Source organism: Podarcis tiliguerta, assembly GCF_965153285.1.
Source record: "Podarcis tiliguerta genome assembly, chromosome: Z".
Classification (NCBI taxonomy): domain Eukaryota; kingdom Metazoa; phylum Chordata; class Lepidosauria; order Squamata; family Lacertidae; genus Podarcis; species Podarcis tiliguerta.
In genome coordinates this window covers 7,444,863-7,466,612 of record NC_139553.1, presented here as the reverse complement: position 1 = coordinate 7,466,612, position 21,750 = coordinate 7,444,863, and the positions used below count along the sequence as shown (strand labels likewise).

Here is a 21,750-nt window from a genome sequence, read left to right as displayed (position 1 = left end):
AGAACAATTCAGTTTACAAACTCCGCAAAACCGGAAATAGTGCCCCTGTTTGAGAACTTTACCTTGGTCTACGAACGGAATCCGAATGGTGGAAGGGCACTGGCAGTGGGAGGCCTCATTAGGGAAAGCACACCTTGGTTTAAGAATTGTTTTGGTATAAGAACGGACTTCCGGAACGGATCAAGTTCATAAACTGAGGTACCAGTGTACTTCCACTTGACTTTCTCACTTGAGTTTCTGGGCGAATTATAAATTCTGCATTATCTAGTCTATGAATGAACTGATTTAGATGTGATCTAGTTCATGTAATTGGCTGTTGTGTGAATTTGGGCTGTGTGTGTGTGTACGCGTGTGTTAGAGGACAAATAGCTGCGGCTTGATCCACATTAAGACCTTGGTGAGGGGACATAGATTTTTTTTATAAAGTATTTGCTTCCTACCAGACTGTTGCCCCTGCCCCTGGCCTGTTATTTGCATGGAAATAAAAGTTCTCATTGACACCAACTGGAATTCCCAGCCCTGCTGTAAACAGCAAGTGTGTGGTTCAAGTCTACCCAGGGACAGCTGTGGGCAGGATTCCTGCATTGCAGGGAGCTGGGTTCAAGGTATTCAGGTTGAGACCAAGCAGAAGGGGACAAAGGATGAATGCCTTTTACCCCTCCACACAAGATCCTGTTCCAGATTTCTTTCTCACACAAACCTTTAAAAACAACACCTTGCTATTCAGGGAAATGGAATCATATATAGTTTGGACTCTCACTTCTGGTGGTTCCAAGGGATGGATTTTGAATAATTTCATTGTGCATCCATGCAACTTGGCACAGGAAACCCCAAAATCCACATGGTTCAAGGAATTCAGTCTCCATTGCTGGTATATCCAGGGCCAGGCCAGAGACAGCTGGGAGGTGTGGCAGATCTGCCCTCTGAGGAACTAGCGAGATGAGCACCACAACTCCAGAGTCACCCACGACTGGACTTAACTGACAGGGGTCCTTCACCTTTACCTGGAGTCATCCTAGGAATCTTGGGACCATCTGCATACAAAGCAGATACTTTTCCACTGAGTATGTAAGGAAAAGGATTTACAAGGGGGAAGGAAATCAGGGGTGGTAAGTAAGGGACAGCTAGAGAACGACCTGCAGTGGAAGTTCTGCTCCTTTAAAGACACAGGAAGACACTCTCTGCACCCCTCCCCAGCATTGGGTTATCCCCATAGAGCAGAGGAAGGCAACCTAAGGCTTGGGGGCCAGATCCGGCCCAATCGCCTTCTCAATCCAGCCTGTGGATGGTCCGGGAATCAGCGTGTTTTTACATGAGTAGAATGTGTCCTTTTATTTAAAATGCATCTCTGGGTTATTTGTGGGGCATAGGAATTCGTTCATTCCCCCCCCCCCCAAAAAATATAGTCTGACCCACCACATGGTCTGAGGGATGGTGGACCGGCCCACGGCTGAAAAGGTTGCTGACCCCTGCCATAGAGAGTCACTCCATCTCCCTCTGACTTTTGATCCCTCTAGTTCAGATTAGTGTCTCATTGACTGGCGCAAAAAGATGTTTCTTCAGTTGCACGGGACACCCCCTCCCTTCCCTTCTGCTACTGCCCATGCCAAATATGCCGTGAGTTGGTAAACAGAGGCCTCCAGTCTCTGGAGCTGTTCCTTTGGAAGTGCTTGTCCTTGCTAAACTCAGTGTTTCGCAAGTGTCATTTAAGAACAAAATAGTGAACAACACCAGGGGCCTGGAGCCTCTTTTGCACTGGCAGGAGGCCACTGAAATCAGCTGGGCTCTGCCAGCAGTTAATTTGCTTCATTGCTCTTTTTCTATTCCTGTGCAGAGGGTTGTTTCTTTGTTTTTTATTATGTTTATTTTTGTTTACTTATACAGTTTTACACTGGTTCTAGTCAGGTGTGTATGTGTGTGTGTGTATGTGGGAGAGAAATAGGCACATGGATAGATGTAGGCAAACCACCAGATATAAAATATCCTGGGATTTCTTTTAGGGGTGGTGGTGGGAAGCTGCCTTATACGCAATCAACTCATTGGTCCATCTTGCTCAGAATTGCCTGCATTGACTGGAAGCAGCTCTCTCATTTTTCTGGCTGCGGTCCTGTCAAGAGAGGCCAAGGGCTGGACCTGGGACTTTCTGCATGCAAATCAAATGCTCTGCCACCGAACTGCCTCCCTTAATGTATAACATAGCACATTTAAAACAGTAAACCACAAGAGGTAGTAGTAGTAGTAGCAATTACCTTTGTTTAGATGTAAGCCATAACAAAGAAAATGACATTCAGAGCTGAGCCACAAACTGGGCCCTTGCCTTGCAAGGAAAGGTGTCCTGGATTCAGTCTGTGGCATCTCCAGCTGAAACAGCCCTTTAAAGGGCTGTTGAGCCATGGAAAGAGTCAGCCAGGATCTGGAGAGAGCGGTGGGGTGAGGCAGACACCAAAGTGTGTGGAATTTGCAGGATTGCATAGATCTTTGTGTCCCTTTCTCTACCCCAAGACACCCACCCACGTATGAAGCAGAAGAGGGAAGTTAGTCATGCCCATGAATTTCAATGTGTCTACTCTGAACAGGACTAACATTTGATTTTTTAACGATAAGAGGATATGGAAAGTATTAAATCTGTGAAAGCTGTAAGGGAACCTTTTACAACAACAAGAAGAAGAAGAAGAAGAAGATGAAAATAAATAAAGGAATGAAGGAGGGATGGGGAGATATGGAGGAAGGAAGAAGTGAGAGTATGGCTCAATCATGATCATTCATGATTTGTAGGATCATCTGAATTGGAATGTGGGACATTTTTCATCGTGAGGGCTGCACTCCCTCCTGGGCAATTTGTCAAGGGTCATGTGTTAGTGATGAGCAGGTTCTACAGCTTCTACAAACACACCCACCCCACTCTATCCTTTGTCCAGACAAGCAAGAGGCATTGCCAGAGCTCAAGGACACATCACAGCCACTCAGAAACACACAGGGTGCAAAGTGAGGGTTGTGACTTGGGGAGAGAAGGTGTGGCTAGGATGTGGCTAGGAGTGGATGTGGCCTGTGGGTAGTTCTGAGGGCCACATGTGGACACCAGGCCTGAGGTTCCCTGATCTAAATTGAACCACTCTCTAGGGGCACTCCCTGCAAGGAAACTGGAACAAACTTTGTGATCTTATCCTCAAATTACCTGATAACTCTGAATTGCACAAGAGGTAAGGGACCTCATGCAACTATTCCAACGGTAGTTCAGTGGTCTATTTTTAAGTGTAAACTGAGAGTTGCTGGTAGATTTCTGAAAACATGCACATTTTACAAACAAGCTATGATACATATGTTAGCAATTCCCAGGCTCCCTCATTGTCCTCTGTCAGCTCAAGTGTTTGACAAGAAGTGAGTGTGTGTGAAGGGGTGGGTGAGGAAGTAGGTGGTATTATGAAAGCCAGACTTTGACGGAAGCAAGAGCACATCATTCCCATTTTTTTATAATTTGCATAATTTATTCTAAAGGGCAAAAGCTATGGTTTTCTGAGGGCATCATTCCCATTTGCTCATTAGGTCAAAGTACACAGTGCTTACTGGACTCGGTTATTGAGAAATGGCTTTTCCATCCTTCTTGACTTCCCTTCCCCTCCTGTTCTCTCTTACTGCAGATGAACCGAGCAGGTGCTACTTCCATGATGGTGATGGCGTGTGCGAAGAGTTTGAGCAGATGACCAGCATCATAGACTGTGGAGTCTATACACCCAAAGGCTTTGTCGACCAGTGGGCGTCCAACGTGTCGGTCTCACATCATGATGAGCGATGCCCAGAATTGGTTGTGATAGGTCAGCCAGCAGCCAATCAAGTAAGGAAAGTAGATGGTCATTGGTTAAAGTGTTAAGCGGTGCATCCAAGCCAATGGGATGTTTTACTATTTCTTTGTGGGGGGAGGATTAAGTCGCATTTCAGTAGCACAGCTCATGCTTTGCACACAAAGAGCTCCAGGATGAATCCCCGCCATCTCCACATAAAGGATTTTTATTTATTTATTGCATTTATCCATTTTTTTTCTGCCAAAAGCTCAGTGGTGTACATGATTTCTGTGAGGTAGGTTAGGTTAAGAGGCAGTGACTGGTCCAGGCTCACCCAGTGATTACAGCACACTGGAAGCAGGGCTGAGAAAATGTTACCTGAGACCAGTGGAGGCTGGTGCTTATTGGGACTGGTGGGGCAAAAGATGATTGAGCATCTGGTCACTGAACAACTCCAACACATCTGGATGATGCAGACCATTTGGATCCCTTCCACTCAGGATTCCGGACCCAACATGCGACTGAAACTGCCTTGGTCATGCTGGTTGATTATCTCCGGCAGGTTAGAGACAGAGGTGAAAACTCTTTCCTGGTTCTGCTGGATCTCTCAGCTGCTTTTGATACCATTGACCATGGTATCCTTCTGGACTGTCTAGAGGAGTTGGGAGCTGAGGACACTGTTATACAGTGGTTCCAATCCTTCCTCCTGGGCTGTGTCCAGAAAGTGGTGATGGGGGTGTGTGTTTGGATCCCTGGGTGTTCACTTGTGGGGTGTCTCAGGGCATGGTCCTCTCCCCCAGGCTTTTCAACATCTACAGGAAGGTGCTCGGAGAGATCATCAGGGAGTTTGGGCTGGGTGTTCACCAGTATGTGAATGATACCCAGTTATACCCACCTGGGTATCATTTGTATACCCATGCAAATGATACTCAGCTTTAAATCAGAACCAGTGATGGCAGTGAATGTCATGTGTGAGTGTTTGGAGGCATTTGAAGGATGGATTGAGGTAGAATCCTGACAAGACAAAAGTACTGTTTTGGGGGGACAGAGCAGCTCTCTGGTTCTCAGCAGAGCATCTTTCCATCTGGTCCTTTGAAACAGACATTGCCAAGGATCGAACCCAGTGCTTCCCCCCCCAGGGGTATTCAGGAGTACACAGTACTGGCACCTCATTTTGTTGTTGTTAAGAAGTGTGACATTAACACTAATGATAAGTACTGACACCTATTTTTCTTGGGTGGAAGCACTAATTGAACCTATGATATTCTACCTGCAAAGCATGTGTTTTACCACTCAGCTATGGTTTCTCTTATGTTTATAAGATCATGCAGCTGCCTTGATTGCAAAATAGCGTTTCTTCTCCCAACTGACCTCCAGGGCCCCACTGGTTATTACTTTGCAAACCACAAGAGTATCTTTCCCCACCCCCATAACCACTGGAATCATTCCCTCCATAAATACATAAGCAAAGCATTGTGTGGGTTGGTGGTGGTGGGGTTCTAATGGAAACTTCTATCAACATTATGCTGCCTTCTTCTCCTGAATCAGAGTATTGGTCCAGGTAGATCTGGGGTAAGAAAACTGGCCTTCCAAATTCCTCCAGTCACTGATCTTATCCAATGTCCTATACAGTGGTACCTCTAGATACGAATGGGATCCGTTCCAGAGCCCCGTTTGCATCTAGAAGTAAATGTAACTAGTGACAGCACGTCTGTGCATGCGCGCATTGCTTTTCGCTGCTTCTGCGCATGCGCGTGACGTGTCTGCACATGCGCAAGCGGCACAACCCGGAAGTAACGCATTCCGTTACTTCCGAGTTGCCGAGGAGCGCAACTCGAACGTGCTCAACTCGAAGCATATTTAACTCAAGGTAGGACTATATATTGCAACAGTTTACTAGATGCCCCTGCTGGATGGTCCAACAGGAAATGAAAGCAATGGTCCTTCTTCAATTATTTGTCACTCAACTACTAAGACAACATTTTTGAAAACTTATATTCAGAGGTGCATTGCCTCTAAACATGGCACCTTCCTTTCCCCACATCTTATCATTATTACTATTAAAGTTTATTTTTATCCTGCTTTCCAGCTCAAGGGCATCCAAAGTAGTGCACGACATATATCAAAATACAATAAAAACTATGAAACAGTACTGAGTCAAAATAAAGGGAGCCAAACCCACAGAGCCAGGGGACAAAATAACAGCTTCAATTGTCATAAAATCATGATAGGAAAGTTGATTGTTTGTAGCAGAGGTGGGGAACTTCAGACCCAGGGGAAGAATGTGGCCCATGAGGCCTCTCTGCCTGGTCCTCAGAGCTCTTGCTGGCCCTGTTCTGTACTCTGAATGTGTTTGCCCGGCTGGAATGTATCCTTGGACTCTACTAATGCCTCTTGTTTGCTGAATGGGGGTTTAGAGAGGGGGGTCTGTGCAAGCTAGCGTACTGTACAAAGGTAACCATTACATTTGCCACTCCACGAATTTTCACCTCTGCCTGCCCATCCCTGGCATGTGACTTCCAGAAGGAAATGTGGTCCTTAGACTGAAGAAATGCTCCATCCTTGCTGGACATCAAAAACAAGACAGGGAGAGGGTCAAACCATGCCTCCCAAGGGAGGGAATTTAGCTTCGTTATCTCTTAATTTATCTCCCTAAGCAATCCAAATCTAGATTATTTCAGTGTATGTGGAATGTGTGTGTGTGAGTGTGTTGGGTCTCAGGAGTTTTTGATAAATTCAGTCTTTGTGAATTCTGATATGTGCTGGCTGATTCTCACATTCCATACTAACATGCAAATCAGAACATAGTTATCCTTCAGTGTTGTTTTTGTTTTTTTGCTGTTTGTTTGTTCTCTTGGCAAACAAGGTGAGGTGTACAGCAACAATTGTTGAATTTAAGAATGGGACAGGGAACTTAAGACCTGGGAGTCAAGTGCAGCCATCCAAACCTCTCTATCTGGCCCTTGAGATTATCACCAGACTACACCCTTTACCAGCCCTGATCTATTCCTGGCTGGATTGCACCCTTGAACTGTGAAGATGCTTGCCTGGATAGAGATACAAATTTGTAAAGAAAAAGGAAAAAGCCAATTCTGATTCTTCCATGACTGTTGGGGAACAGGTTGTCGCCAATGTTAGTGCTACTCAGTAGAACTAATGAGATTGATGAACGTGACCAACATAACTGCAATGGGTCTCTTTTATAATAGAACTGATTTGGATACAACCCATCTGTTCCTACACCCACTTTATTTATATATTTATTTGCCCCTGGCTCCTGTCCACCACTGGCCTGTGGCCCTCAGGCTAAAAAATGTCCCCCAACCCTGTTTTAAGAGGACTTTGGCATCCTAGTAAACTGTGCTTCAGATGTCAGCCTTGGTGTCACTGAATAAAGATAATAGGCCTTCTTCGGGGGTGGGGGGAGACAGACAAGATAAAAATGTATTTGCACTTAGTGCCAGGGAAATGCTGCATCAAATGAGGAGGAAACGACTTCTAGCAATGATAGTTAAATTCAGCTTGTGCCCCGCAAGGAAAGATACATATTTTTGGCTGCTACTGGAACTCTCTCCCCTTCTCCTTATTCACCCGATCCATCTGACTCAAGCCTTCGACGGGCCAATGGAACGCCACTTAGCCAAGATTCCATCCTCCGTGTGCCTTGGCTTGCTCTGCATTGCAGCTCTGGATTCTTAAAAAAGCAGAGTGGCGGGGCAGCTGGGGGAGAGAAAAGAAATGAAAGCAAGCCAGTTACGAGGTACTAACTCATAAAGTATTATGAGGAAACCTATTACAAAGTTCCAGCTGTCTAGCTAACCCAGGCTCCTTCAGGGTAAATGTTGAGCCTGGGCAGAGAACTACAGTGTCCCTAGATAAGGACTATCACCTGTGGACAGCCCCCCCCCCAATACTTATTCTCCAAGGAGCTCATGGTGGTTTCCATGGTTATGTGTAAAAGGTCATAGCTCAGTGGTAGAACATCTGCTTTGCATGCAGAAGGTCCCAGGTTCAATCTCTGACATCTCCAGGGAGGGCTGGGAAAGGCTTCCTCCTAGCTCAGTTGGTACAGCATGAGACTATTGATGCCAGGCTTGTGTGTTCGAGCCCCACATTGGGTTAAAAATGACCCCCATGGCCCTTCCAACTCTACAGTTCTATGATTCTGAAACCCTGGAGCGCTGCTGCCAGTCAATACGAGCTAGAAGGATCAGTGGTCTGAACTTGGATAACAGTACGTTCCTTTCTATCCTCTCCACAGTACTGTGAAGTAGGTTTTAGGGAGAGACAGTGTGACCAGGGGCGGAGGAAGTGGGTGCGGTGGAGGCAGGTTACCCAGGGTGTCACGACTGGGGGGGAGTGACAAAATGCCGGGCGGCACTCACCGTGGTTCCTGCAGGGTGCCTGAGCCACACGTCTCTCCTGGGAGTGATGTGGCCCCAAATGGTCCGCCCACCGCCTCCCCCTCAGATGTAGGGCGGCTGAGTGGGAGGAGGCATGCAAACTCCTTAGAGGCCCCATGGAGCATCCTGCCCCAGCTGGCCTCGCCCCCATGGGCGGCTGGCCCCACCCCAGGGTGCAGGGCATGTGTGCTGGCCCAGGCGCCCGATCGGCTTGCTCCGCCGCTGAGTTTGACTGGCCTGCGTCTAACCCAGCAGTATTCATGGCCAAGGGAGGATTTGCACCCTGGTCTCCTAGCGCAACACACTCTGCTGTGTTACTTGTTATGCATTCCTTTAAAGCACTGGATGTTTTTGCTCTAGTTTCATAAACCATACTTTGTGAAGCAGGAGGTTATTCTTGCTGCAGTGCATTCCTCCTCCTTTGCAAAAAATAATGATTGCAATTGCCGTAACTAAATAACAGATTCAATGTTGCAAATGTAAAACGAATGCATGAACATTAACACACTGTGGAGCACACAACCTGTCATGCCACACACTATGAAGCTGGTGGACAGCAGGTTAAGAACACAAGATTACTCAGCACATAGCCCACTGATGTATGAGTGGATCCAGAAGAGGCCACTTTTCCCCTCAAACCAGCATCTGGCCCTTGAATGGCCTCTTTATACCATGTCCAGGCATTGGTGGCCACCTAGGTTAGTATGTATGAACTTCAGACAGCTTGGTGGATCACATGTTGCTCGAGGCTTCTCTAACATTAAACCAGTTTATTCAAGAAAATACTGTTTAAAGCTCCAGAAGCTGTGCTATAAATAACTAAGGAATTTACATGTGTTTTTGGTGCGTGTTTAAAATAAAATGTCAACAACAGCAGCAGTGGCAAAATTAAAGCTAGAGAAAAGGTGTGAAGCTATAGGGAGATCCAGGGAGAGATTATTTCTGCAGCGTAAGAGGGAATGCCCTTGGCTCCTGCAAGGGAAGTTGTAACGAGAGGTTCCTCAGGCATGCCAAAGTGGAGACATCCCAGTTCTCAGCAAGGTCACTCCAAAGGAAGCAAATGGCTTCTCAATCATAGCAGGCAAATTTTCTTCTCTTCCTCTCCCTGGTTTGAAAACATTGTATTCATTGGCAGTGCCAATCCTTTAGGGGATTCTCTTCTAGAGGCCTATTTTACTCATTGAAATGAAACTGTGGCACAGAAATGGGGATTCTCCGCTAACATAAAAACCATTTCCAGATAGTGGAAGCACCACTGAATACTGGGGTTGAAATAAGTTTAGGCCACTTTTTTTTTTTTAAAGGAAGTGCACCACAAAAGGAGAGGATGCCAATTTGCATAAAATTTGCACATGCTAATTTACATGTAACTGTGCAGATTTGGAAATAATTATGATAGTTAAAAGAGAAATACAAAATAGGTTTTACATAAATTTGCATATGCTGATTTATATGATTCATAGAATGCAAATGTATACAATTACTATAATTTAAAGCTAAATATAGCGTATCTCTCCCTAGTGGGGCAGGCTGTGAACAGTGACTTGACCTGTTGTCCTGGTATTAAACAATGACAGACACCTTCAAGGCCCATGGTCTCCTTTTCTAATGCCTTTTAAGTTTTTGAGCTTTTTTTAAACCATCTGTCTTTGTTTAGTCTAAGGGCTGCTGTTGTGACCCATGACTGGTAGTGTGTTCCAACCCACCAGTTGAGGACAAGCGGGCTAGAAGACTCCTTCAAATCACAGGAGTGTCTAGCATAAGTTGAGCTGGTTGCTCCTCTAGGTTAGAATCAGACGCTGCATGGCTACCGAGAGAAAGATGAAATCCCAGCGTAGCCACCATGGCTACTTGATAGTGCAGTATTGTTTACACTGACTGGCTGTGGGTCTCTGGGATTTCATGCTGGTGACATTCCCAAGCCTACCTGGAGATGCCAGGAGCTGAACCTAGGACCTTCTGCATGCAAAGCAGATGCTGTATCACTGAGCTTTGGTCTTCCACCCTGTTAGGAACCCTGTACAGTTTGCACCACAACAAACAAGTTGCTGGGGGGGGGCATTCACAGTGCTGCTCCCCCCTCCATATGTTTCCTCTTTCTTCTCTTCCTCCATGTTGCCCCTTGTAGAACTCAGTAAGTAGGAAGAAGGAAACAAAACCAGCATTAGTTATCTCTGTCTCTCAGTGACTCTGGCACCACCCACTATTGGGCTCCTTGCCTTCTGCCCTACCAGTCCCCAAAGGGCACCAGCCACCACAGCAATCAAAGGAACTCCCAGCCATACCCACCCTAGAGAGACACCTTTTTCTTTATCTTTTGAATGAATCTCCTCTTTTACTCTCACTCAAGAGTCCATGCAGATAAGTAAGGGGAAGTATGAAGTGAGGGTTAGCACACTCTGTTCCCTCTCTGTGTGTATGCGTGTTTGGGTGCACAATTCAGAAAAATAGATAAAAGAAACAGATGCAGAAAGCACGGCAGCCATCCAGGTTTGAAACCAAGTTTGCCTTGACCTTTTTTTCTGAGATGCAAATCAAGTTTGTTTGTTTTTTTAGTTTTTTTTAAAGAAACAAATGAACTTTGAGGTGTTACAAAATCATTTCAATCTTATTGGTTTCCAAAGGCTCCCCACCCACACACCCCAACGTTGTTGAGAACATTGTAATAGGGCCGGCCTAAGGCAGGATGATACATTTAAGTACCTGAGGCAAAAGAACCAAATCATGGTTCAAATAATGGGAGTGGGGCAGAGTGTTCTGTTATCTCTCCAGTCAAAACACACAGACATCACCTGAGCTACTGGTATTCAAAAGCATTACGGCCTCTGATCATGGAGACAGAGCACAGCCATTTAGTGTATTTTTGGTCTTTGTTGGAAGCTGCCCAGAGTGGCTGGGGAAACCCAGCCAGATGGGTAGGGTACAAATAATAAATCATCATCATCATCGTCATCGTCATCACAGCTGGTAGCCATTGATAGTCGTCTCCTCCTCCTCCTTGAATCTGTCTATTCCTCTTTTAAAGCCATCCAAGTTGGTGGCCACCTCTGCATCCTGTGGGAATGAGTTCCATAGTTCAACTGGGCGCTGTATAAATAAATTCTTTTATCTGTCCTGGATTTTCCAACATTCAGCATCATTGGATGTCCATGAGATCTCATGTGAGGAGAAATAGGTATCTGGTTAGTCACTGTGAGAATGCTGAACTAGATGGGGCCTTTTATCTGTTCCAGTGGTTTGCTGTTCTTGAATGGCTGAAAACTGTGTTGGGTGGGTTATGCCTGTGGGCCAGACATGTGTGCCTCCCACCCTGCTGACCATATCTGCACCAGACTGAAGAAGAAAGAAATTGTATTGATTAAAAGCATAAAATAATAATCCCTGCACAGAGAAAATCTTAGACTCAAAACCTTTTCCCTTGCATGTTAGCATTCTATGTGCAGGGATAGATGATAGATAGATAGATAGATAGATGATAGATAGATAGATAGATAGATAGATGATAGATGATAGATGATAGATAGATAGATAGATAGATAGATAGATAGATAGATAGATATAGATAGATGATAGATGGATAGATAGATGGATAGATAGATAGATAGATAGATGATAGATAGATAGATAGATGATAGATAGATAGATGATAGATAGATAGATGATAGTGGCAGAACATTATATCAAGTGATAAGTCTCTGCACTGAGAACTCAGCCTTGCTTTCATGCTTGGAGCTGTCCCTGGATCTCAAGGAATGGAAATCTCATGAGCCATACTGTTACTATTCTATGACCAGCCAGAATCTGGGGCCTCTTCAGAGCAAGACACATAATAACAACCCTAAGAACTGTACTGGCATGACCTTCCTACCTGTTCCCATTCTCACCTACAAATAAGGGTTTTGTATGTGTGTTTGTGTCATGGCTGAGATTGGCTGCAAACTGAGAGTCTCCCTGGGCACAGATGGAAACACTGGCACAGTGCATTCCCTGCAGTGGTGGTGAAAGAAGACAAACCATCCTTGGAACACCAACGAGTACATGTGTGATGTGGTGGGTAGAAAGAAATTTTAAGGGGTGCTAATCTGGAAGGAAGGAGGAAATGAGAAGGGGTCACTGTCTTTCTCCACACAAAGGAACACTTGAATAATGACCTTATATAGTGCGGCTGTGTTGTTCCTGTATGACAAGACAGACTAGTTGATAGTGATTAATCTAATTTGCTTCAGAGGGTATGGATGACAGGAGGAAGGAGAGAGATGAATTCTTGGAGTGGATGGGGGGATATCTCAGATGAGGGACAGGGCAGGAAAAGAAACAATTGGTTCAGTTTGCATTTTAATGCAAAACTCCTTACTTCACCATTTCCAAAACAATATGCACAGAAAAACACGGCCACCCTCTTAAATGTCACACTTCTCTGAATTTTGAAGTGCAGTTCTCCGATAAATAACGTTTATAGGAATTCACATATGAAAGTATGCATTTCAGTGCATATATGCGTGAAAATAGCACAAAAAGTGTGATGTATTAATGAAAGCAGTGTATAAAAATATATGAGGAAAAATAATTTGCAAAAATGTGTTTGTTTGAGGAAAATGCATACAAAAGTGTATATATTAGGAGAAATTAATACTCAGATTTAGACCCATTTTCATGAGGACCTTTTATTTAAAAAGAATTGCAAACTGATGCCGAAATGTGAAGTATGGAACAGGAGATGGGGAATTATGAGTTAGTGATAGGAACCAAAATTGACAGATGCTTTCTTCCCTACTGTAGCGGATCCCACCCTTGCCACCAATTAATATGTAGCAGACTCACCTGCTAACTGCCCCCAGTTAAATATGGTGCTTTTCCAGGTAGAAGCTAACTTATTATTTAAACTTTATGTAAGGTTGTCACAGGCTTAAGCACAGTAGTATATGCACAGCTTTTCTTAAGCTTCCGTTGCTAAAGATCTGTTGCTACACTTCGGTTAGATGCTCAGGTTTCTAGAATGGTTGGTAAAATGCTTAACTCAGCTTCTGTTACTTCATTCTTGTTCCCTTACTTAGTTATGGCAGGCATTACAGTTAAATACTTTTGACACAGCACAACTTCCTTCACAGATGTTTTGGGACTACAACTCCCATCATTCCTAGCTAACAGGTCCAGTAGGGATGGGAATTGTAGTCCCAAAACATCTGGAGGGCCGAGTTTGCCTATGCCTGCTCCTCAGAGCAGATGTTCAACTCAAATCGGAACCAGTTCTCCCTCAGTCAAATCCTATCCTAATCCCTATCTCTGTCCCCGACTCTCAAACTAAACCCTGTTGCAAATCAAGCCCTATCTCTCAGCTCAGCTCAAACCCTGTCTAACTCTCTCAAAAACCACTCCTTTTATTCTCCATCCCAAAGTGCTGCTCCTCCCCCTTTTTTGCTAGCTGACTTTTGTACCAATCGGAGAGAGGCTGCAGCCCTCTGGTGGAATTCTGAGGGACTACACCACCAGACCCCAGCTTTTGGGCTGCAGTTCAGTGGCAGAGCATCTGCCTTGCACACAGAAATTCAGCAGTTCAGTCCCCAGCATATCCAGGGCACACAGGGGAGAGACCTCTGCCTGAATCCCCAGAGAGCTGCTACCAGTTAGGGTAGACCACGCTGAGCTAGAGGGAGCTACGTAGATGGTCTGAGGGTATAAGGCACCTTCCTGTGTTGGGCAGGGTCAGTAAAACCAAACAGCCACTCAGTTCTGTGCGAGGAGCAGCCAATCTTTTTTGATGTCAAGGCTGGCATTCCCTCATGGTAAACTGGTCAAGGGCTGTATATTAGTGGTGGGTGGAGCCAAAGGTGAAGGTGAGTGTGGGCCCCTCTGTCTGCCCCCTGCTGCTCCCCAGCAGACATTCATTTTTAAGAGAGGGGAAGAAATCCAACTGGTGATGCTTCTGGTGGTGTATTATACTTTAATAAACTTGCTAGTCACTTGTTATATTAAAAGATCTCCCACATATTCTAAAACACAAAGATGAGTAAAAAATTCATTCTAAACACATTTACAGAGAAAACACATGCAATTAATGAAAAATATACGCAAAGCATCCCACAATAGCAACAGAAAGCTTCAGGATAATGAGAATATTCACGCAATCATTTTCTCTCTCACCCAGGCATATACACACTGTCCCTCTTTCATTAATCTGTCATCCAGTCACATACACAAACACATAAACAGAGTCTCCCCCACCTCCACCATCAGCTTCTCTCTGTTCCTCACTTTGGGAGCCCCAGACTCTACTCTCTCCCATCCGTTTCAAAAAGAAAGACAGACATTTCCCAGGGATTAATCTTAAAATGGCCAAAGTGAATGCCTGTTCGGAATGAGCGCAGTGCTGATCTTGGGAGCATTGCCTTCCCTCTCATTTGGCTTCATTTCCCCTCTGTCATTTATTTGATAGCTGCACTGTGTTGGCATGTCCTCAGCACATGGCACCCATGTGATTTTTCCTGGGAATTCTCTGTTTGCATACCTCTTCCGGGTTAGGGGGAACCACCTTGGCATCTAGTGCCATACCCAAGGCCATACTCAAACTCTTGCAGTCAGCACTAACCCTCTAATCTACCTGCTAATGCTGAAAAATGTAGGGATAACTCCCCTGATGCTAGCTAGTTTCTTCCATCTCCATTCCGGATGAAACAATTGCTCAAAAAGTTGCCCAAGAAGGTGCCTCTGATGTTTGTGCATTGAAGAACTGTGGCTCCCCCCCCACTCACCTCTTACTAAAACATAAACAAACAAGCTCCAAGACATGCCACTGTGTAGCTTCACCAGAGTTTGCACAATTCATCTTGCAACAAAGCCTTAAGCAACAACAACAAAGATCCCTTCCTTCTTGCCTGCATGCCACCAGCCAATCAAGCTAGGATAAAAAATATGCTAGCAGGCTCTACTTGATTGACTTCAAACCACAATAATGAGAGGAAGATGGCAACAATGAGGGAGTGTAGCCGTGGTGGTTCCAGAACAGGGCCAGCCATAGCCTTCTCTGTATAATTTGGTTTCGTGTTCTGTACAAGAAAACATGTCAAATATGAGAACAGCACTCCAAGATTGTAATGTTATTGCAAAGCCACAAATACACAGACATGCAAGTCTGTATTCTCTGGCATAATGGAATGTCATCCCCAAAGCCACATGTTCATTTTCTTCAAGCCTGGAAGTTCAGCTTCTCAAGTCAGCAGTGGAGGGCACTTAAAAAAACCCCAACAACGCACAACTCAGTAATGAAGGCTCCTTTGTTTTATTGTCCACACTGCTGTAAGAAATATTTTCATACTTGACCATCTTGGCAATGAAGATTGCAGAAATATATTTTATGATCTACTCGCCTGCCCTGTTCATTGTCATTGGCGAACTCAGGGTGCATCTTTAAGGACAGCAAAAGAACCTGAGAAGAGTATTCAGAAATATTCTGAAACATGGCTATCTCCAGCTGCAAAGGCAGAGCATAGCCAACATGGCTAGCAGCCATAAATAGCTCTCTCCTTCTCCATGAATTTGTCTAATACTCCTTTAAAGCTATCTAGGTTGGTGGCCATCACTTCTTCCTGGTTCATAGTTCATAGTTTAACCAAACCCTGCATTAAGAAGTACTTTATTTTATCTGTCCTGAACCTCCCAGTATTCAGCTCCACTGGAAGATTCAGTCATTCCTTCTTCCTAAAATCTCTCCTCTCTAGCTTTCAAGGCCAAGAGGCATTGTCCAAGTTCAAGTACACCTTCCAGCCAAGCAAAAGCTATCATGAACCACATAGAGATGGGGGTAGTCAGGCAAGAAGAGGGGTAGGAGGTGCTAAAGTCTGATAATCCCAAGGAAGGTCCTAGTGAGTTGGGACAGGCTCCAGACCCAAGGGGTCTCAGAATTGGTAGAGAGAGCAGCTGTGGGTCCTGAGAATTCAGATTTGGATCCTGGGGAAGGATCAAACAGGATGTGGGGGAAGAATCCAGCTCTTTCACCATTAGACACTTCCAGTCAGGTTCCATTCATGCTGGAGCTGCCTCTTCTGCTTCCTTCTGCCGATGAGTGGCCACCCTTAAGTTTGGTTCTGGGCCAGCACAAGTGCAAACAGACCATGCAAGCCAAACCCACTTGGAGGAGTACCCATTTGCTTGCCCATCCTAAAGATGCCTCTCGCTTGCCACACTAAAGCTCTTTAAAAGTAAGGCGCAGGGGCATGTCACTCGTTGGATCAAGATATTAGCTTTCCTAGCCATGCAATCCACCTGACATGCCTTTTAACCCTTGCCTTACTTACATACCATACTGATTTGAGCATTAAAGATTTAGGCAGAAACCATAACCCGAGTTTGGTACTGCTTGAGCCCTCTGCCCCCCAAGCTCCTGAATCCTCCTCTTTTCCTAACAGGTCCTGCCAGCCTTCCCCTGTTCTGGATGGCACCATGGGACCCATGACACACAGCCACCCACTAGACTGGTTGCACATAAAAAAGGGAAGTGTGTTGGTTCTGGCTGAGGGCATTCGGCAGTTGGTTGATCAGTGTCCCTTTAATGAGCCTTTCATAGCCTTTCAAAGGAAACACATCCTCCTGGATTAGGCCATCAGTCAATTTATCCCTATCTTGCCTACTCTGCACTGACTGTCCAAAAGACCTGAGATGCAGGCCTTTCCCAGATCCTGTGGCATTTTGCATGCAAGGCACATGCTGCACCATTGAAGCGCATCTCCTAAAACAAGGATGGGGAACCTGCAATCTCCAGAGGTTGCTGGATTACAACACCTGATCATTTCTGACCATCGGGCATGTTGGCTGGAGCTGATGGGAGTTTGAGGATTCCCCTCCCATTATCCAAATACTCCTTTTGATTTCCCCCTCCTGTCTCATATTATATGTGATTGGGGGCAAGCATGGGTTTAAATGGGGGATGAGGACACCTGTGGTCCTCCAGATGTTGCTGGATTGCAATGCCCCATCATCCCTGCTGCTTCAGAGCTCATGTAGATAGATAAAACTTTATTTGCATCAGCCAATGGCCATAGCAACAATAAAACATTACAATATACACAGAAAAAAAGGAAATTTAGTATAAAAGCACAATTTAGTAATCTTAAGAAAAATAACATGTAATAATATCTGTGTGTCATTTGATGGGAAAATGGAGTTGGGTGGGGAGGAGATTTGGAAGGAAGGAACTAGACTTTATTTGCATAGCCAACAGGCCATAGCATCAAAGGACAAACACCAACAGGAATACATTACAAATATAGTTAAAATCTTGTGACCTATTAAAACCCTAGGTAAATTAATAATCTCAGTACTTAAAACTTGGCAGAAGTAATAAAATAATAATAATAAAACATAATGATAATAATCATAAAAACCTAGGCATGGAATCCGGGTGACCACACTGATATCATTCAGATACCAGCTCTCAGTCTCATTGCTCTCTCGATAAATTTGGCAACCTTCTCTGTTGTCGAGCTGTTCTGGTCGGCTAGAAGTGAGAACAATTTGGCTTCGCAAGAGCGGCCGGGGATGGCAGATAGGAGCGGCGTAATGGTCTCGTCCCTGAGATCTTTATATAGGGAGCAAGACAAGAGAACGTGTGACGCCGTCTCTACATAGCCAGCTCCACAGGGGCAGAGCTGGTTCTCAAATGGAATTTTTTGATATCTACCTTCAAGAACAGCTGAGGGTAACATATTTAGTCTGGCCAGTGTAAAGGCCCGCCTAAGTTTTGGAATGGTTAAGGTAGACAAATAAGGTGCCCGCAAATCAAAAAGGGAGGGGGGGCAGATAAGCGTACCAAGCACTAAATTTCTTAATATAGGCCAGATTATTCTGCTGCTCAATATCCTTCAAGCGCTGATCGATAATGGTTTTTGCCTTGGGGAGACCCATTTTCAGGAGATGCTCATGGGAGCTGATGGGAGTTTGAGGATTCCCCTCCCATTATCCAAATACTCCTTTTGATTTCCCCCTCCTGTCTCATATTATATGTGATTGGGGGCAAGCATGGGTTTAAATGGGGGATGAGGACACCTGTGGTCCTCCAGATGTTGCTGGATTGCAATGCCCCATAATCCCTGCTGCTTCAGAGCTCATGTAGCTGGAGGGCTACCCAGGTTCTCTACCCCTGCCCTAGAGTAGTCAGACCACATCATCTTCCACCCTTGAGTCTTCAGTGCTCTGAGCACCCCTGGCAGGTACTTCTTTTGCTTTTTAAGTACAGTAATCGACCCAGTGAAAGATTGTCAGATTAGGAAAATGGGAAGTTGCCTTATGCCAAGTCAGCCTAATAGTAACATTAGCTCTATATTGTCTACACTGACTGGCAGCAGCGCTCCAGGATTTCAGGCAGGGTTCTCTCCTTGCCCTACTTAGAGATGTCAGGGATTGAACTGAGTACCTTCCTCATTCAAAGCAGGTGCTCTGCCTTCTGAGCAACAACCCTTCCCCAAAACAACAGAGGAAGTTGTCTTATGCCCAGTCAGTCGATTGATCTCTCTAGATCAATAGTGTTTACACTGGTTTGCAGAGTTGGAGACATTCCCAGTCCTATCTGGAGATGATGGGTTTTGAACCTGGGACATACTTTGTGCAGAGCACATGTTATACCACTGAGCTATGACTATTGTCTGTGGAGTTGGGTTGCAGGAAAACTGTACTTGGATGCAGATGAAGCTAGCTCATGTGCCAAAGGAAGTAGACTTGCCGCTGTTTTAGGGAGAGCCTGTGAGCTGGATGGTCTAGCCTCTTGAGCTGGAGTGTATTTATGTGGTGGAGGTTTTGTTACTCAGCACTTTTACAATGACAGCTGTGGAAAAGAGTATGTTTTTTTCTGATTTGCACACCACTACAAGGCCCTGTGCCTGGTATTCACAGAGAGGGGAGGGGAGGAAAACCCACATCAAACCACAACAAATGCTTAATTCTAAAGTCTTATGCATCAAAATGTAGTTTGATAATTAGATAGGAGAAGGGACACCATCACAGACAGAAACATCCAGCTTCTTTCTTTCTATCTCTATGTGTCTGTCTCATACAATATAATGCCATGCATAGTAAAAGGGACCCCTGACCATTAGGTCCAGTTGTGACCGATTCTGGGGTTGCGGCGCTCATCTCGCTTTATTGGCCAAGGGAGCCGGCGTACAGCTTCCAGGTCATGTGGCCAGCATGACTAAGCCACTTCTGGCGAACCAGAGCAGCTCACAGAAACGCCATTTACCTTCCCGCCGGAGCAGTACCTATTTATCTACTTGCACTTTGATGTGCTTTCGAACTGCTAGGTTGGCAGGAGCTGGGACCGAGCAATGGGAGCTCACCCCGTCGCGGGGATTCGAACCGCCGACCTTCTGATTGGCAAGTCCTAGGCTCTGTGGTTTAACCCACAGTGCCACCCATGTCCCTACAAATGCCATGCATGTTTACTCACAAATAAGTCTCCCTATATCGTAAAGGACCAAAGGAACTACTTTCCAAAAACAAATGAATGTCCCCACCATTTGAAACAATTTCTTTAGCCATATGCAAATTCATGTTGAATCCAGCTCAAGAGGAACTAGTTCTTCCTATTTGCAACAGAAGCCTGTTGTAAGAATGCTGATTGGCTTGCCCTTGTGGCAGTCACAGTCACTTTCCCTCTGGCCTGCACTTCCCAGCTGGCTGTGCAGAGTGCTGACTGACTAGCCGTTGTGGCAATCACTGGGTCACCTTCCTTCCCCTTGTGCTTCTCAGTTGACTGTGCAGTCTTGGTTGGCTAGCCCTTGGGGAAATTGCAAAGCCACACTTCCTCCCTGCTTCCCAACCAACTGAGCAGAGTCCTGGTTGGCTGGCCTTTACCTTTGTGGCAATCAAGGAGCCTCCCTCTGCCTCAATGTTTTAATTTTAAAAAGGAGCTGTTTTAAAAGAAAGGCACCAAGTAACAATGCCAGGTGCCTGCTTGGTTTTTGAAGATAAACCTGGCCAGAGAATGAAGGAGAAGCAAAAATCTGCATTGAATTTGGATTCAGACACATATGTTTGTAGAGAACTGAATGAAGAAGGAGGCAGAGTTCACCCATTGGCTCCTGGAGGACTGCACATTGGTTGCTGGTGCCCATTGGGATTGTTAAAACAGATGGTAGGTGGAGCCCAATGGTAGGTGGAGCCAGAGCCAATGGCAGTCAGAGCTAACTCATTCTAGCTTTCCCCCCATCCTCCTTCCCCCTCTGAGTTCTGCAAGGGCAACACTTAAGACTGAGGATGAAGAAGCTGCCAGGCAATGCCACCCCCTGGACTGCTTGCAAGTAAGAAGCCAGGTAGGCAGGAGCTGGTTGAGGACATATTAAGGTTGGTGGGACAGGGCATCCATATATTGTTAAAGTAGTACTCTAAGAACATAAGAGGAGCCTGCTTGATCAGGCCAATGGCCCGTCTAGTCCAGCATCCTGTCCTCAGAGTGGCCAATCAGATGCCTCAGTAGAAAACCCACAAGCAGGATTTGGGGCACAAGAGTACTCTCCCCTCCTGTGGTTTCCAGCAACTGGCATCAACTTTGGTGTCCACCAGTCTCCTGTGGCAGTGAGTTTCATAGTTTCACTGTGCACTGCATGAAGACATACTTTCTATATCTGTCTTGAACCTTCTAACACTCAGCTCCACTCTTTTCCAACTCATCACGCTATCACACTATCCATAAGAGCAGAGAAGGAGGGGAAGTCCTCCCATCCACTTATCATCTAATCCACTTCACAAGAGAATGTCAAACTCTCTAGTTTATGCAGTGCATTTTATTTGGGTATTAACCATACTGGACGCATTAAAAATGGTTGTTGGTTTCCTCAGCATTACTCACCGGGTATGAGAAAGTTCTGTTCTTTCGACACACAGCTCTGTTTGAAGTGAAAAATTGTTCTCTTGACCTTTCTTGAATGAGAAAGTGTGGTCAGAGCTGGTATTTGCTGCTTGTGCAGCTGTTTACAACAGCCGACGCCTCTTGCCCAGGAATCTCCAGTGAAAATATTGGGGGGGGGGGTCTTAACACGGATCCAGAAGGCACAGGAAGGTCAGCAATAAGTTTTGGAGGGAGGATGGGGTAGACAGATGGGTGGATATGGGGCTTGATTTCAGCATTGCCAAAACTGGCAACCATCAGAGTATAGGAAATCCGTCACAACCATGGTCCTAGGACAGGGAGGTGGGAAATTGAGGTTTTCTCTCCATCTACTGTTGCCTGCTAACAGAGCATTTCATTATGGACCTGGCTCAGTTGAGAGTGGTTGAATCCAGCTTCCATAAATGAGATACTGCTGCTTTCCTGGCAGGACTTTTGCAACCATCATTAATCCACTCAGTCAGTATTCTGCCTATGCTTCCACTCTTGGTCAGACACCCCTTTCCCAGCATGCAGATGTTACTGGAGGGTTCAACTGTGAACTATGTTTTTCTCCCCTATGGGCATGGCAGTTTTGCTACTGCTATAACCACCTGTTTGATGGTGTCCAGACTGTATCTCCTGCATTTACCTATGCCATTGTGAAATACTACATTGTTAATTTCATTATTACATTTATATTCCACTTTTCCAT

General features: G+C 45.3%; 1 protein-coding gene across 1 annotated transcript in view; it reads left to right on the top strand.

Annotated features, from left to right (window-relative positions):
• PAPPA (pappalysin 1) overlaps positions 1-21,750 on the top strand; it is a 239,549-nt gene that overhangs the window by 120,345 nt on the left and 97,454 nt on the right. The window contains exon 10 of the mRNA XM_083422840.1: positions 3,639-3,832. Within this exon, the coding sequence (XP_083278966.1) occupies positions 3,639-3,832 (194 nt within the window). The remainder of the gene's footprint in view (positions 1-3,638; positions 3,833-21,750) is intronic.